Source organism: Pelodiscus sinensis, chromosome 5 (assembly GCF_052426305.1).
Source record: "Pelodiscus sinensis isolate ZL-2025 chromosome 5, ASM5242630v1, whole genome shotgun sequence".
Lineage (NCBI taxonomy): Eukaryota > Metazoa > Chordata > Testudines > Trionychidae > Pelodiscus > Pelodiscus sinensis.
In genome coordinates this window covers 29,424,848-29,443,020 of record NC_143056.1, presented here as the reverse complement: position 1 = coordinate 29,443,020, position 18,173 = coordinate 29,424,848, and the positions used below count along the sequence as shown (strand labels likewise).

Sequence of the window (18,173 nt, the reverse complement as noted above, 5' to 3'; positions counted from 1 at the left end):
AGGCCTTGGAAAAAGAATTCATGATTTAGCTAGCAAGCAAGTTTTCTCACATCACCCACCACCATAGTGCTTCAAATTTGTTTCGGAGCGAAAGCAGCTCCAGTCTCCATGCTTGTTCAATCCTTCCTTGGCCTCTCTCTTGAAAAGACCAAGTAATGATGACCAAACTGTGATAATGAAAAAACAGGCCCACGAGGAACTAAATTTCAACTCATTTCACATAATCCACTGAGCAGTGATAAAGTAAAAGTTTTCAGTTGGTAACAAAATGGGTTAGATTTGAACCTGTGTGCCATTCAGTCCAGTCAGGCTAACAACTGAACCTGCCCCTCTATTTACCATTGTCACTAGTTGGTAACAGTCTGCAACCTGGAAGTAGTGAACTTCCAGTAATGGGCTGTAGGGGCAGAAATCTATACCAGTAAGTAACTAAAACAATCACTGAATAAATGCATCACTGCTCTGTATTTCAAAGGGTCTCTAAAGAGAGAGACTTGAGTGTAAGTTTCATATCTGAACATTTTCCATAATGTAGGATAACCATCAGTCAGGCATCCTACATCCTTCATGAATCCTCTCTTCCAAAGTGGTATACACTTCATGTAAACATGAATGTTAAAGGTACATCATACTGCAAGGGCAAAAGCACTAGTGGTTTTCATAAAGATGCTGGCTTTTTTAGTTTAAGGCACTTCTTCTTGTTTTGTATAGCCAAGAGGACTAGAGGAGCAAACATAACGATACATAAAATCTCTTTGACATTGTTTTGAGAAGGTTTTTCAAGGTAAAGTATGAGAAATAAACTGTTAATAACAAGACAATTCAATATAGTACCATTTCAGCAGGAAAAAAAGTTAGTTGAAAGGTTTATGATTACAGGACAACAAATTTGTTCCAATCATAATGTACATAACACCTTTTTTGCATTTCCTAGCTGATGAGTTAAGGCTTGTTATTACTACTTGTGGTTCCAGCTGTTAGAGAGTCAACAGTATTGGAAGGGAATACTACAAAGCTTTGTTAATATTTTTTTTGGTGGTTATATGCACATTTGTCTGTAATTGAAACACATTTGTGCAGGTTCTGTACCTATATTTAGTTTATATTGAAAGCACCAACTACTGCCATCTCTAAGAAAAGGAATGAAGAACCAAGTGTTGGCAGGCTTTTTTTCTCTTCCTCTCTCCTTCCTACTGGAAACAGGAACATTTTATGAATTTTTTAAAAATCCCAATTGTTTCAAAATTCAATTTTTAACATTTCAAAATCTGAATTTTAGTTTTATATTTGTTGAAAGACAGGAGAATTTTGATCATGTCTACTTTCTATCTTATCTAATCCCAATCTTTTGATTTTATTCATCTTTTTATGTTCAACATTTTTCTATTTTTCTCTGATTCCATTCTCTTTTTCTGCCATCTTTCTTCCTTCATTCTGGGGTCTTTTTCTTCTAGTTTCTCTTCTTCCCTGTATCACTTCCTTTTTGGAAGCTCTCTGTTTAAGACTCTTCTTTTGCCTTTTCATTCTCTTTCCTCTTTTTCATCCCTATGTCCCTGTTTCTTTTTCCCCCCCTTTTCACTTTCTAGTCTCCTTCACTACCATCTTAGGCTATGTCTATATTATAGAGGTTTTTTTTTGAAAAAATGGCTGTTTTTCCAAAAAGACTTTACTTACATTCACACTGCAATCATGTTCTTTCAAAAAAAAAAAAGAAAAAAGAAAAAAAAAAAACCTGAAAGAACAGAGGGTTTTTTTCGACATTGGTAAACCTCTTTCTATGAGGAAGAAGCCATTGGAAAAAGGTGTTTCTGGACAGGGAAGAGGGAGCTCTTTCAAAAGAAGAGGAAAGTGGAAAAAGCACAGGTGCCCTGGTGGCCACTCCATCCATAGTAATCACAGCTGAAATGCGAGATAGTGTCCAATCAGTGTGTACGCTATCTTTCAAAAAAGCAGCTCGCTTTTTTGATGCACTTTGGCAGTGTGGATGCTCTCTTTCAGAAGACGTTTTTCCAAAAGATCTCTTCCGGAAAAGCTTCTTCTGAAAGAAGCCAGCAGTCTAGACGTAGCCTCATGTGCATTATCTCCACTCTTCCCTATGTTTTTTACAGTGTGAAGACTATATAGAGGTGCCCTATCTATCTTAGAATGTTCACTGGGAACAGTGGGTGAGATCTCTCCATCGTCAGTTGAGCAGAGGTCTTTAGAGAAACTGTCGGGCCCTAATACACACTTAAACATTGTGTTTCTAAGAGCTTGAAAATAATGGAATAAGATAATATCAAAATCATGATGGCTTTCTCCAGTCATGGCATCCATCACTGCTTTAGGCTTCACATTAATAAAGCAAAACAACTATATTTTTATTCTCAAATGTACTGCAGGTGTATTAATTTTATGGGTCAAATTCTCCTCTTAGTTAACTCCTCTTAGTTAACTCAGTGTATGTGTTAAATGCTATCATCCTTTTCTACAATACTTAAACTGTGATTATATATGAGGTGTAAGCTCATAGGCTCTTCTTTTTCTAGGCATTAATAACTTCTTTGAAATCCATGTATTCAATGAGAATCTTTTTTGTAATAGCATGCTATCTGAGGAATACTCTTTTCCCATTTAGTATCTGCTAGGATTGTCTGTCCCTTCACCTCCCTTTGTATAAACTATAAGGTGAAGTATTAGATCAGTGATACTCAGACCGAGGCTTGCAAGGCACAAGTGGCTCTTTTCATGTGTCTCCTGAGGCTCTTCGTAGCACATGATATTAAAACTCTGGTTAATAATTGAATCTCACAATCCAAGTTATGAACCCAGCGGGATGCTTTTCTTATGTCATTAATCAATTGTAGTTGGTAAAACAATACTCGGTCAGTCATTTTGTTGTGAAAATAATATATAAAAATGGTACCTGAAACAATGAATTCACACAACTCTGGCTCTTTTGGGTTCTGAACCACTGAGGTCTGATTATTACTGTGCTCTAGTCCTGTTATTTATACATTGCTGCCTCTGTACAGCTTTTCATGGTAAGGTGAGTGCTCCAGGATTAGTAAGACTGTAAGTGGGGAACTTGTTACATCCAAAATACTCACTCAGTGTCAGGAGAAACAGGTGATTCTCTAACAAGCGGTTTGCACCTCTTTAAAGTTTAATTTACTATACATAGAATGTTGATGTGTAGCAAATCGATTTCTTCATAAAGAAAAGTTGTAAATGTACATGCAGCTCTGCATTGCTTAAAGCAGGTGACTATGGCTCCCAATATATGTGTGCAATGGTGCTTCAAAGTCAGAGTCCATAATAACCTCTCCACCATGTATGCTTTAATGCAGATGTATCCTAAAATCAAGACAGCAGCGGAACAGCCATTTAATGGATACACTTTACATGTGTATAGAACCTAATAGTAAATAAAAGCCTAACATTTGTCATGAAAATCATAAATCACGGTTGTCAGAAAAATATACATCCTTTTCTGTGCTAGGGCTCTGTAACACTGAAATGCAATCACAACAATGCAATGGAAGCACCATTTTTATGTTCTTTCTTCAGCAAAGTTCTTAAAGGAAAAGTATTTTGGGCACTTGATCTTAGCTAACCAGTGAAAATAGTTTGCCTGCTTTACAAAACCCTTCAGGCCAGATCCTCAGCTGGTGTGCATTTGGCATAGCTCCACTCACTGTTGTCAGTGGATCTATCTTGATTTTATACAATAGAGGGGCTGTCTCTATTTATCTCACTGTCACAGGATATTGCATGGATGTGGAAGACCTGCTGGACAAAAAGAAGAAAAGCTCAGTGGATTATTAATTTAAACAAGATATTATCATGCCTTGCAATGTTTGCCACAAATGGGTTTATTAAAACTTCAGGAGGATAGGACCACCTAGAAATGGGACTAAAAGCTTAGTTCAGCATGGCAATCTTTAATTAATTTGCAAAGGTAGGGCCTAACCCTGTACAATGCTCAACTGCCTGAATGGGAGTTGGAGGCTTTCTGAGCCCAGTGCTGAAAAAGAATAGTAACTAAAAAGATCAGGCTCTAAAATGTAATATTTCCCTAACACTTGAAAAATGGAGTTTTCAGTGCATCTGTGAAATGAAAGCAGGTTTTATTTCTATTGAAATCAACATACAGGAGTAAAACAATGCAGTAGTATTTTAATGAGCCATAATTCCAAAATATGATTGCTTTAAAAACTATTTAATATGAATAGAATTTTTTTCTCTATCTATTTTTAGAGGGCTATGGATAAAAATAAGAGCCATCATCAGTAGCTTCCTGCTACCTTTTTTCCACCCCTCACCCCCACTCAATTCTGGGGGTCATTTCAGGAAATACCTACAAATTCAAGCAACAAAAACAAAACAAAACAACAACAAAACTCAATAAGTTCCATCTTTGAACACCCATAGGGGTTCTGGGCCAGGGTCTGGTGGAGTAAAACTGGCAAGAGTTCCCCTTGCCAGTAGAATCCCAAGCTGTCAGCCCCTGGCACTGGAGTAGTACAAAAGGGAGCACAGTGGTGGATAAGTTCCTAGATGAAAACAGTTGCCTGAGGAGAGAAGGCCAAGGGATTGAATATTCCTCTGCGGTGTTAGAAAACCAAGTATAGGTGAGCATTGTGCTAGCACACCGCAATTCAACAATGAAGTCTGCAGAACCAAAAACCAGTCTGCTGTCAATGGCCAAAGTGAGTGGAATGGAAAGAGTAAACAGCCCCGGCAGTGAAAAGTACATAATTTCATTTTATTTCAATATTAACAAGGGTATTCTTAATAACACAGTGATTAAGAACTTAATCACATAGGACTTAATTCTCCTCACAGCAATTTTATACTGGTGCAGTTAATGTCAATGACGTTATTAGATAGACTTTGATATAAAGGAAAGAATCAAGTCTATAATTTGTCATTTTTGCCATATCTCTTTAAGTAAAATTATATGCCAAAGCGGAAGAATATGGAGTTGATAAATAGAAAGATGAAGAAAAGGGTTCTACAGGTAGCCCACATAAACAAATATTGGCAATTGTAATTGTGGGTTGTCTATTTCTCCTGTTTTCTCAGTTACATGCTTGTTTCTTTCTCTAAGAATGTCTCTCCACCTTCCCATCAGAATCTCTGTGTTACCTGTCATGCATCAAATGGCAAAGTAAGGAAAGAGACAGCATCAGAAAACAAAAGGATCATTTATATATAAACATGTCAAAGAATTCAGTCATAGAATCATAGAATACTAGGACTGGAAGGGACCTCGAGAGGTCATCAAGTCCAGTCCCCTGCCCTTTAAAACTTCCAGTCTGGATTTAGAGAGAAAAAATAAATGAGTTTCATTGGAACTATATAGAATAAAGCCATTCATTTATTTGATTACTATGCTTCAAGTCTAGACAAGTTGCCAAGTTTATTATGGACTAGCTTTAAAACATTCTGATTTAGCAGAAGCAGGACAGGACTGGAGGAATAAGCATTATACCATTATTTAATGATGTTACTTTTATTGGACAATCTCTCTTGTGACTTATCAGTGACCTGTATATTTAATAAATCTAAAGAAAACAAAGGGGAAACAATCTACATTTTAGCAAAGACAAATAATTTGCGTGATGGATGTTAAATCAATCCTTAAATGTGCATGAACTGCTGATGATAATGACTGATGGTGAGAAGTACATTTTCTTTATAAAAATGATGTGTGAATTGCAGCTCCAGCTGCTGAAATAACTTTTTTGCACCAAGGACAATTATTTGCTAGAACTTTCAGCTGCAAAAGTTTCAGATCACCACCACTACAGCTAAAGGAATTTTCACCAGACCCTTACTTATAAGGTCAATTTTTTTAAAAAAGGACCCTTTTCTGGCAGCATTTGATTATGGAATACTGAAGGGTAGCTTCTTTTTTTGATGGGAGTCAGAAAGCTCTACCAGGAGCGAAGGAGCAGATCCCAAAAAGACTCATCCTGAAAGTCCATCCTGCACTTCCTCTCTATAGTTCTGATGACAGAGAGCTGCCGGGTATCTGTTCTCTATCTCCCACCTATCCCCGGGGACAAGTGCAGGAGATTTGCACAGACTAGATTGGCTCACTAACTGAGCACACTCCTATTGCAATGTGTGAATTTTGGCCTTGAATAATGGGATGGTGTGAAATACTTTGTAAGCAGAGTGTCCACACTACCAAGCCAGTTATTTCGAAATAATGAGCTGTGGAATTTGAACTCTGTACTCCTGCTTTTCATCAGGAGTAACGCTAATTCAGAAAGTTATTTCGAAATAACAGTAGTGTGGTTGTTCCTGTGCCATTATTTCAAAATAACTACTCCGCGGAGTAATTTGAACGAATTACTCTCCAGTGCTTCCTGGGGCTCTAAGTTTGAGGTAGCGCATGCACATTAACAGAGCCTGCCTCAGCCTCATTTTGATGCTTCCCTGTAGTGAGGACATGCTAGTTCAAATTTGTTAAATCTGGAGTTAAGTAGAATTTAGTAATTTTGAAATAGTTTCCTAGTATAGACATGGCCCAAGTGAGGTCGTGAGATGTAACATTCATACTACTAAATAGTCATAGGAAATGGGCACTGGCTTATTCACCTCCCCCACACTTTCAAAGAAAATGCTCTACAATTGCCATAAAAGGCACCTGTCTCCATGCAAGTTTCAGAAGCATGCTCAGTACTGTTCAATTTTTGTCAATGCTCAATCTTCTGAATTCCCCAGAGCTTTTGTACATATTCCAAGCAGTTCAATTTTCCAATTACACTAGCCACGATGTTCCAGAGACTTAGATTTCTGTACCTAAAAATAATATTGCCCCAATGTTTTTATCATTTCAAATATATCACTGTTAGTTTACTTCATTAGAGTGAAAATAGAAAAAAAAGGGATGATTTGTGAGGAAAGATTAAAACATTTGGGCTATGTCTACACTTGTGGCTTCTTGCGCGAGAAATATCCAAATGAGGCTAAGTGTGTTATATCGCCAAGCCTCATTTGCATGCCTAATGAGCTGCCATTTTTGCAGAAGAGGCTCTTGCACCAGAAGGCGCTGTCTACATGGCCCCCTTCTTGCACAAGAAAAACCCTCTTGCGCAATGCTGCTACGCTGATTATTTTCAGGAATAACGGCATTGCGCAAGAGGGTTTTTCTTGTGCAAGAAGGGGCCATGTAGACAGCTACTTCTGCTGCAAGAGTACTTCTGCAAAAATGGCAGCTCATTAGGTATGCAAATGAGGATTGGCGATAGTCCATGCTTAGCCTCATTTGCATATTTCTCGCGCAAGACACCGCGAGTTTAGACATAGCCTTGGGTTTGCTTAGTAGGGAGAAGAGAAGATTGCAGGGGACATCATAAAAGTTTTCATATACATAAAAGGTTGTTACAAGGAGTAGTGAGAAAAATTGTTCATTAACATCTGAGGATAGGACAAGAAGCAATGAGCTTAAATTGCAGCAAGGAAGGTTTAGGTTGGACATTAAGAAAAACTTTCTAGCTCTCTAGGCAGTTTAGCATTAGAAAAAATTGCTTAGGGAGGTTGTGGCATCTCCATCACTGGAGGCTTAAAAGACGAGGTTAGACACACATCAGCCATGTACGGTTTGCTTATTACATAGTTCTGCCTTGGGTGAAGGGGATTATACTAGATGACCTACTGAAATCCTTTCCAGAACTATAACTTTTACGATCCTCTGACATTACCTATACAATTTCAATGGGTGTACATTTTAACTGCATTTTGTTTTGGACCAGATGGCTAGACTTCAGAGTTACTTACATTAAAGCCCCTTTACACCTTTTGGCAAGGCAAAAGGGACTTTAAAATGAGTATAAAAGTAATGACTTAACCAACCAACCAAACAATGGAGGTGCTAATTGTTCTTATCAGCCTCTTGTAACTACTTGAACAATCTAGTCACTGTCTTTTTTCTCCATTTTTTCTTCCTCCCCTCCCCTTCCCTTCCCTTTTTATTCTTGGATCTGGATTTTTAATACTCCAGAAGAAATGAGTTATGCCCATGAAAGCTCATGATACCATCTACATGTTTTGTTAATCTTTAAGATGCTGCTAGACTATTTGTTGTTTTTTAAGTTTTTATAAAAGTAATATACACTCATTTTAAATAGTGTCAGAATAGTGTAAAAGGGTCTTTGTGTAAAAGAGAACATGTCTATAATGTTATACAACTGATCATGTTTAAATATGATTTCAGACCTCAGCACTATTGAATCATTAACAAAGATACATTTGGCTGATTCTCTTCTGTCACATCAGTGGAAATCAGGAATGACTTTTTAGTAAAGTCAGTAGAGTTACACTGGTGTAAGTAAAAGGAGAATCAGTTCCCTCATTTGGATTCTTAAGAAAGATGACCACATTCTCACTCTAACTAGCAAAGACTTATTACCAAAAATGGTATACACCGTATATGGCAGCAGGCACTTTGCAGGTAAAATTTATACTGATTCTGATCTCAAATCTGTCAGTAACACCCTAAATGAATGAAGAAGTTGATAAATTTGACTCTCTCATATTGATAGGTAGGCTGCATCACTTTCTTGTTCAAACCATGGCAAATTAATTTCTAAGCAGCAAAGATATCAGAATGTAAAAAGATGTTGACTTGTTCTTCACCATCACTTTTTGTGGCATTTTGTTTCCCCCAAAATGTTTCATGTAATCGATTGTTTGTAAAATGTGATTTATAACTTCATTGCTAATTTACTGCAGCATGACAGAGCAGAACAGGCCTTCAGGAAGACAATATTCTCTTCAGGGTTCATTTATTAAACTAACAGCAAATGTATTTGTAATGTGGAAAAAATCTAGAAGCTAGTTAGGCAGAATCTTCCTTATTTAGGTCGATGTTTCAGGCTAGATTATTGTGCTTGACCTACAGTTACACGTTTGCTTGGCCCCTAGACTCTCCATTCAGAGCAATCTGGTGTGGCTGAAGGGAAATGGATATTCTTGATCAAATCTTCCAGACTGTTAAAGAGATATCTCATTTCCACTGGCCAGTCACAGCCCTGACCTTGGCAAAGCCTTTGTGTGACAGATCAGATTTACAGAAGAAAGGCAGCATACATTTTATGGGTCAACACATTTTCTCTCTTACAATTCTGAAAGTCCTATTTTTCCCGATCTGTATCTCCCTAACTCTACTAGGAACATTGAAGAAGCTGTGAGGAAACACATTTTCATACCATTGCAGCAAATCATATTGGCATTAACAGGCTTTGAGTGAGGCACCCACTGCCTTATTTTGTAGGTTAGGCTTCCATCCAGTTTGAATGTTACAGCCTTGTTCACATATTTTCAAATCACCAGAAGTTCACACTGACCTGGGTCTCTCTGGAGGCTTGTGACTGCTTTGCAGCACCTTAAAGACTAACAAAACATGGAGATGGTATTATGAGCTTTGTGGGCATAATCCATTTATTGAGATGACTGGAGTATTAAAAATCCAGATCCAAGCTGACTTGGCTGACCAATTTCTAGGGTACGTTTTAGCAGACTTTGAAGGTTTGTGGGTTATTTCCACTTTTGGATGCATCACGGTCTTTAAGAGCGGCCAAATCTCCCCTTCTTGTGCAAAGACTAAATATGCTGCTTTCACTCTTTTTGGGAACAAAATACTCTTTGCTGAGCTGCACTTCAGCTGTTCACCAGCATTTACAAGCTCCCTGACCTTGTGTTTAAAGGGGTCAGAGAGTATAAAATGTGATTGTCTAAGTTCTTCTTTCTCTGATCTGCCTAGTCCAGCCCATCATTGGAACTGCCTGAAGGGAAGATCTGGTCTGTTCAGATTACAAATAACATTTCTGAGAAAGACCTTGTTACACTTATTCTCAATGTCAATTCAGAATAACTTCTCAATGGTGCTGATCAAAATTCAGTATGGTGTAATAGCATAATCTAGACCAGCTGGACAGAAATCATTCTTATTTCCTACTACCACTAAGTATTCTCCCTTTAAAACTAGTGAGTTAACTTCTGTCCCTTGCTTGTTGTCCACAGGATACCAGCCTTTAGAAAGAAAGAAGGTATTATAACACTAGCCTACTTAATAAAGCCAATTTCATTTAAAAATACTCATAGCAACCTAGCTTAATCCTACCCCAACCACTCCAACTCCTAATTGAAAAAACCCTCTAAAGAGAACTTAGAAAAGAAATTTTTGACTAGAGAGATTTAATGTATGGCATTATACCTCAGTTGTTTCCAATGCAGAACATATCTTTGATAGATTTTTATGACAGTAGAGATAACCAAATGGGCCTAAGGTAAAAAATGAACTCCGTTTGTTGACCATTTTGCATGATAAAAAGCCACTAAATAAAAGAAATCCAAATTATCTGCTAAGGGAATATGGGTAAAATAAGCTTAAGCAGTGAATTATGCTACATTATGTGCCTAAGGAAGGGCAGCCTCTTTGGAACAAAAATGAAACATAACCCTCACAAACACAACACTGAAACCTACAGAGATCCCACTTTGCAATTTTATTTATCCTTTTGGAAATGACTGAGCAAAACAACCACCCATCACTGGGAAGGAGACGTTTTCCTGACAGACACAGAAGACTTGGATTCTATTGCCAGCTCTTCTATAGACTTCTGATGTGACCTTGGGCAACTCATTATTATCGCTGTAAGGTAGCACCTGGACAATCGAACTGAAGTCAGGACCCCATTGTGTGAGGCACTTGTCATAACATAATAAAAAGAAAGGTCCTTCCCTAAAAAAGCTGACAATTCAAATAGACCAGATGAACTGAGAATGGGGGAAATTATTGTCCCAAATATTGCAAAGAAGGGACAGAGTGATTAAGGCACTTGCTCCAGGGTAGATAGGAAGCCTGTGGTAAAGCAAAGAATACAACCCGAATTTCCTGAGTCTAAGCGCAGTGCCTTAACTACAAAGTTGTCCTCCCTTCCCAAATCCCCAAAGCAGTCAAGTTCTTCAGCTGTTAATTAGTAAGGATGGTTTTCATTCATGCTGGCACAACAGAGCTTGTGGCAAGTCTGGCTGGAGCAGGAACACAGTGAAGAAGACTCCTTGTAGCATCTTAACTTCAGTCTCAGCTGCCTCAGCTTCACCCAGACTATGTCTACACTACAGGGCTTTATTGGAAAAAGCTATGCAAATTGAGCTTTGCAATCTGTGTACCTTTTACTGGGAGTTTTTTCAGAAGAGGCTTTTCCGAAATTTGGCCCGACTACACTGGGCCAAATTTAGGGAAAAAACCCTCTTTTGGAAGAACCCTTCTTTCTCGTGGGAGGAGGAAGACAGGGCTTCCAAAAGAGTGTGTCTGCTCTTCTGGGGAAAAAGAAAGAAAAAAAAAAAGCGCAGAAGAGCAGATGCGTTCTCTGGACCCCTGTAGTCTAGACATAGCCCCAACCTCTCAGCTCAACCAGAAATTAGGTGAAATCTCTCAACTGCATCACGTGGATCTTATGAAACAGTGATGTTGAGCTGGCTGACAAGGCACCATCTCCACTAATAGTCTTGCATACACATTGAGCAGGAGAGGTAACAGAAAAGAGTGTTTGTGAGAGCCCATGGTGCAGACAAGCACAAACTAGGTGTTTCAGCTGCAATGCTGGAGGCCGCATAGACAGCTGGGCTCACTAAAGTCAGAGCCAGGGTGTGCATGTAATCATGGCAGAGAAGGCTTTCCTAGAAAACAAGACTCACTCCAGATTCTGACTGTGTGCACTTCCTGTTTTGTACTATGCAGGATAAGTGGCCAGTCCCTCCTGCCCCGTGAGGACTCACTGCCATGCCCAAGCCTGTTGCTAGACATAGTTTGATGCTACAAACAAAAAAACGTAGGCAACAAAAACAAAACAAAAAACAAAAGCAGTTTCTCTGCCTATCCTGCGCTACAGCTCCCAGAGGCTTTTCCCCTTACTTATTGCAGTGCTGCAAGGAGGGCTACACCTGCCCTATTGCAGGGTATACTGCGAAATCCACCTCTCTCCTGCAGCTTCCTTACAGGAATCACCTGATCCCTCCAAGATGGGGCTGGTAACTTATCAGGGCTAGTTGAGCCCAAGCCCCCTGGTCTTGAAGGGGCAGACAAGCTTGTTACATATACCCCCACAGCCCCTGCGAGTTTAGTTATTTGGGTTCTTAATTCCCTGATCTCTGCAGGCAAATGTTTTGTGGGTGTGATCAGCAGTATAAACTACAGTGTATGCACACACACAAGATAAGTTGAAGATACTGTAAATTTTGCTCTACGTCTCAGGCTATGTCTACACTTGCATATCTCATTTCATATGCATATCGGAAGAGGATATGCAAATGAGAGCACAAGATATGCAAATGAGCACTCTATTTGCATATCTTCTGCCAAAAAAAGCCATGCAATATAGATGTAGCTTCAGTAATAGGGAAACTCCATTACATTATGCATCAGAATGCAAATGCAAATGTGGCTAGAAGCCAAAAATGAAACCTCTCTCATTCTGTTCCTGTAACATTTTCCAGCCCCTTTCCTCACTGCAGTATAAATTGAACAGCTACTGTGATTTATTAACATTATAGTGCTTTTCATCTGCAAAGTGCTTTAGTTACTTATTAAATTTGAAAAACTAGCATTACACAGACCATTACGACTTATCAGTATTAATTAGTGCTTTGCTCATTTCTTGGATTTATGGGTGGGGCATATGAAAATGTAGGTTGTACAGGCTATGAGAACAACCTCAAACTTATACCAGTTTCACAACAGTGGAATTCCATTGACTTCCATGGAGCCATAGGAGCATAGGGTTAGTAGGGACTGCAAGGGTCATCTAGTCTAACTCCCTGTCAAGATGCATGATTTGTTGGTTGCGAGGTGTCCAACCAGTTCTGAAGCATAAGAACATAAGAACGGCCATACTGGGTCAGACCAAAGGTCCATCTAGCCCAGTATCCTGTCTACCGACACTGGCCAGCACCAGGTGCCCCAGAGAGGGTGGACCGAAGACAATGATCAAGCAATTTGTCTCCTGCCATCCCTCTCCAGCCTCTGTCAAACAGAGGCCAGGGACACCATTTTATCCCCTGGCTAATAGCCTTTTATGGACCTAACCTCCATGAAATTATCTAGCTTCTCTTTAAACTCTATTATAGTCCTAGCCTTCACAGCCTCCTCTGGCAAGGAGTTCCACAGGTTGACTACACGCTGTGTGAAGAAGACCCGTCTTTTATTAGTTTTAAACCTGCTACCCATTAATTTCATTTGGTGTCCTCTAGTTCTTCTATTTAGGGAACTAATAAATAACTTTTCTTTATCCACCCTCTCCACACCACTCATGATTTTATATACCTCTATCATATCCCCCCTCAGCCTCCTCTTTTTTAAACTGAAAAGTCCCAGTCGCTTTAACCTCTCCTCATATGGGACCTGTTCCAAACCCCTAATCATTTTAGTTGCCCTTTTCTGAACCGTTTCCAAGGCCAAAATATCTTTTTTGAGGTGAGGAGACCACATCTGTACACAGTATTCGAGATGTGGGCGTACCATAGTTTTATACAGGGGCAGTAAGATATTCTGGGTCTTATTTTCTATCCCTTTCCTAATAATTCCTAGCATCCTATTTGCCTTTTTGACCGCTGCGTCACACTGTGTGGAAGTTTTCAGAGAACTGTCCACGATAACTCCAAGATCTCTTTCCTGATTTGTCGTAGCCAAATTCGCCCCCATCATACTGTATGTATAGTTGGGGTTATTTTTCCCGATGTGCATTACTTTACACTTACCCACATTAAATTTTATTTGCCTACCTCAAACCTTTTTTTTTTTCTTCCTACTTAGACACTTCCTGACACCCTGAGGACTGAAACCGGGAGGTTTTGCTTCCATCTCATATATAGAGGGGTTCCTTCAGATCAGGAATAAAACACTTTGGCCAGAACTAGTGTGACGAACCCTGCATTTCAAGGGCCCATTTTTATTACAAATGTGTGTTGTGTAGTGCCTCTGAGCCCCAGCGTGCTAAGCACTGTACTAACAAAAACAATTAATCAAGCCTCCCCAATGAATTTATAATCTGCTGTGCTGTTTCTGTAGTTGGAGAAAGCTTCAATCTTTAAGGGATTTCAGACCAACATTTTTCACTTCTGGTCTGAAACACTAAACCCACTTAAAATGTTTACAGGAAGTTTGGAAGAATTTGTCTCCACTCAGTCATGATGCTGTTAAAATAGATACAAGTGGGGAGGAGCATGGGTTCCTCCTCTCATAGTAAGCTCAGTTTAGCTGTTTGTTAGTGTTTCCTAAGAAAATGACCATTCTTCTTAATGCTGCCACAAAAAGCAGATATCAAAGACAGGAATTCCATTACTTCCCTATCTGTGCCACTTCACATGATTAATATATTGCAAAGACCCAGAATGGGAAATGACCTTTTCCCCATTCTTGACTTTTTTCTAGCTAACAAACACGTTGGTTCCAGAATTTTTACTCCTTTCTTTTAGCACAGTACCTCATGACGGATTTAGCATGAAGTGTGGCTGTTGGGTGATATAAGGACAGTGGAGCTCCACAAATGCTTTTTGACATGGCTATTTAATATCCTGCTCTTTAGAGCCAGACAAAATGCAGCCAATCCTATAGTCTAATATACCAATGTAAACTGGGAATAAATGAATGTAGCTCAATGGAATGATACACTCATATCAGTTTTACACTAGTATGAGGGAACATGGCCAATGTTAGCATACTTGAGCTCCCTCCACCCTCAAATGTACCAGTACAGCACCTCTGCTGTTCTTGTCCAGGATCACTCTTGAGGACAGAACTTGTTAGCAATCCAGTAACATTATAAAATAATTAGCAGTATGTATTGTCAGGGCTCGACAATCTATGTAATCTCGCCTGTGGCGAATAGATTACATCCCGGAAGAGCTGGGTTCGGGCGATCTGCGCATGCGCAGAATGCCGGACAATGTGGCTGGCAAGTGGGGCTCGCCACGGCTCAGCGAGCCCTGTGTATTGTAGGGGGAAAGACAGGGTAACCAAAAAAAGAGATCATGCATGCATCTGAGAGTGTTTTTTACCCACAAAAGCTTATGCCCAAATAAATGTGTTAATCTTTAAGGTGCCACAGGACTCCTCCTTATTTTCCCAATTTACCGACACAGACTAATATGGCCACGCCTCTGAAAAACAAGAGAGCTATTGTACAATTTGATGGGAGTTTATGGTTCCAAATCAGCGTAATTCCACAAAGTTGAAGAATTGTGACTTTTGTGCGGCAGGGAACAGAAGGATTCCTTATTCTCTTGGGGTGCACGGTGCCCAAAGAAGCAGTGGGCATGAGGAAGCACTATGGCTTAATACACAGGCCAGCAGTGCAGGAGGAGGGGCTGTAATGTAAGTTGATCCTAGGATAAAAGGATGTCACAGCAGGCCTGCAGAGCTGTGCCCCTTGGGGCAGTATAGCTCCTTACACCCATTCCTAGGGACTATCCCTAAAGAGCACATTTTGGCTTAAACTGGGATATGTGAAATTTAAGAGGAGCCTAGTGTCCTTGCAAATATGGCTGTATTCCTGCCCTTGTAAAAAGCACAGGGGCTCACAGTGGTAACCCCCACTCCCTAGCTATTAAATTTGCTTAACTGGCTCACTCAAGATTCTTTTGTGTAAGGGGAATCCATGGGTGGTGGTGAACCAAAGTCACTGTTGTGTCACCCTCTTCCCATCTCAAGGAGTATTCCTAGAAGCCAGGAAATATGTCTGGGTACTCCAGACCTCAGTGATCATTAGAACTGCTGGAGCAGGATCCTGCCTGTACTGAAGAGTAGCTCTGAGTCTGCTGTAATTATACAAGGGACCAGACTGAATCCGGGATCAGGGAATGAGGAGACAAAACACTATCTTGACTCTTCCTATGAACTGTGCTGAGTGTATCTCAGATACTTAGTGGTGCCATACACTCAACCCCAAGCATTCAAAAATAATAATCAGCCCCACTCAAAACATCTGAGATTTGCATAAAAATGAGATGATTACAAAAACAGCAGGTAGGGATCTTATTTGTCTGCTAGTTTTAGAGCCTTTAGGGTTCATTCAGGTCATGATTTCGAGGTTTTCTCCACAGTGATGAAGACTACCAACTTACTTTAAAAAGAAATGACGGCCACGATTCTCATGTATCATGAGTGTTGGCAACATTCTCAATTATCTTCAGAACATTACTATGATCCTGGTGTGAACTGGGATTACAGCAGATGCCACTTACTAACCACCCTGATATTAACAACTTCTACGTCATAAAAACAGGCCTGCTGACGAGAGGGGTGGGGAGTAGGGAGCAGCTGCCCCCGGGTGCAGTGATTCAAAAGGGCCTCAGGCTTTCAGCCTCCACCACCACTACTGAGGTGGTGGCAGGGCCAGAATCCTGGGCTCTTTAAATCATCACTTGAGTGCTGCAAATTTGTCAGTGCCTGGGGACCACACAGGAGGTAAGGGACTAGGATGCCCATCTTACTGCCTAATGGGGGAGCCCTAGCTGACATCCTAAATCTGCAGGGCGGGAAGGAAGGCTGCAGTCAGGGCTGGAAATAGAATGCCAGGACTTTCCAGGGCTAGCAGAGGTGCAGAGGGAGCTGCACAGTACCTCTTTTTGCTGCTGCCCTGCCCAGTGTCTCTCCTCCCAACCTGTAGGCAGCTGTACCATGAAGCTCTGCAGGCCCCCATGCCACTACTGCTCTCCTGGCCACAGCCTTCCTCCAGAAAGCCCTGGCACCTGGGCTGTGGCCCCACTCCTCACTTCCGCCTTGACAGCAGGCAGGTTTGTGAGGGTGCAGGCGGAGAAGCCATTTCCCAGCACTTCCTTTCCTGGCTGCAGCCCACAAACTTGCCTTCTGCTTATTGGCAGCTGCTGGATAATGGCAACTTTTTGATGGCAACTGAGTGTCCTGAAGCAGATGCCAGGGTCCAGGGAGCGACATGGGTCCAGCTAAAAATGGTGCAGACAGAGAAAAACAGACAAAAGGTGAAGTACCACCCACCAAAGGTGTCCTGTTGATGAAGAGATCTAATTCCCAGCATGACTAGTGAGAGGTGATGAGTCCAACCCACTACAGAGATGAATCGAGATGGAGCTTACTTCTTTCCACTCTCCCTTAATAGCTATGCACAAAGGCAGTGTTTATAAAAATTCCAGACTGACAGTCCTGGGGGACAGAATCCAGTGCTGATCCACAGAACAGATACCGCACAGGCAGCAAGAGGGCCAGCTTTCCCTCACAGGACTACTGATCAGGGATGTAAAGTTCTGTTTAGTTAATCGGTTAAACAGGAGCAGGCGGGCGCATCCCAGCCTGTGTTGCAGGTGGGAGCATCCCACCCCCTGTGGGCTCTGCAGGACTGAAGCAGCCCCCTGCCCAGGCCAGTTAACTGTAACCCGTAAGGGTGATGCTTACCAGTTAACTGGGCAACCAGTTAACCATTCACATCCCTACTGCTGATCTGCTTCATTCTCTACCATCTGTATGGGTGAAAGGATTTTTCATTTGCTATGCCCATTCAGTACTTAATCTATCCAATGAAACTGCTAACAAGTGGTAGCAGTAATTTTTGATGAGATAGTCACTTATCTACTGGGGCTACCAAACTTACATCACATAGACCATTCAATGACTATCAAATGACACCAACTTCCAGTAACTGAAGATTAAGACCCTATTGTGTCATTGAAGTCAATGGAACGGGTCTCATTCGCTCCAGTGGGATTTGGATCAGCCTTTAGTGCTCAGTTATGCAACACTTACTCTCACAAATAATTCCATGGAAGTCATTGCTCAGTAGAGTCCACAGGCTGGACCTGAACTGACAATTTAAAGCTAAAAGGTATTTATACCATTACGCAATGCCCTGAGATATCCAGCTTCCCTTGCACACAGCTTTTATGTAAATTAAGGGCTGGATTCTGACACTCTTATTCACAGTGGAATTAATATGCCTACACATGAAATAACATACACATAGGTTAGGTTAGCAAAGATGCGGATCCGACATGTTTTAATAGCCAAATTTCCTGGGTTGCTAGAAGTACAGATAATTTTATTTTTAGACAATACACAATTTTAATTCAATTTGGTTAAATTCAGTTTAGTAAATTTTGGTCAAAATGAAATAGCACAAGTGACATGGGGAAGAGCTCTGAGTTGC

At 40.5% G+C, this 18,173-nt stretch overlaps 1 protein-coding gene across 4 annotated transcripts in view; it reads right to left on the bottom strand.

Moving 5' to 3' along the window:
* The window catches only part of PRIMA1 (proline rich membrane anchor 1), a 73,888-nt gene that overhangs the window by 2,788 nt on the left and 52,927 nt on the right, over positions 1-18,173 (bottom strand). Inside the window, exon 4 of one of the 4 annotated variants that reach the window (XR_012903318.2) lies at positions 3,090-3,336. The exons of 2 other annotated variants lie outside the window; for them this stretch is intronic. Coding sequence is in view for 1 of the 2 variants with exons in the window: in XM_089778370.1 (XP_089634496.1) it covers positions 6,690-6,795 (106 nt within the window). In the remaining variant the exon portion in view is untranslated. One more of the 4 variants, XM_089778370.1, reaches the window with a different exon arrangement.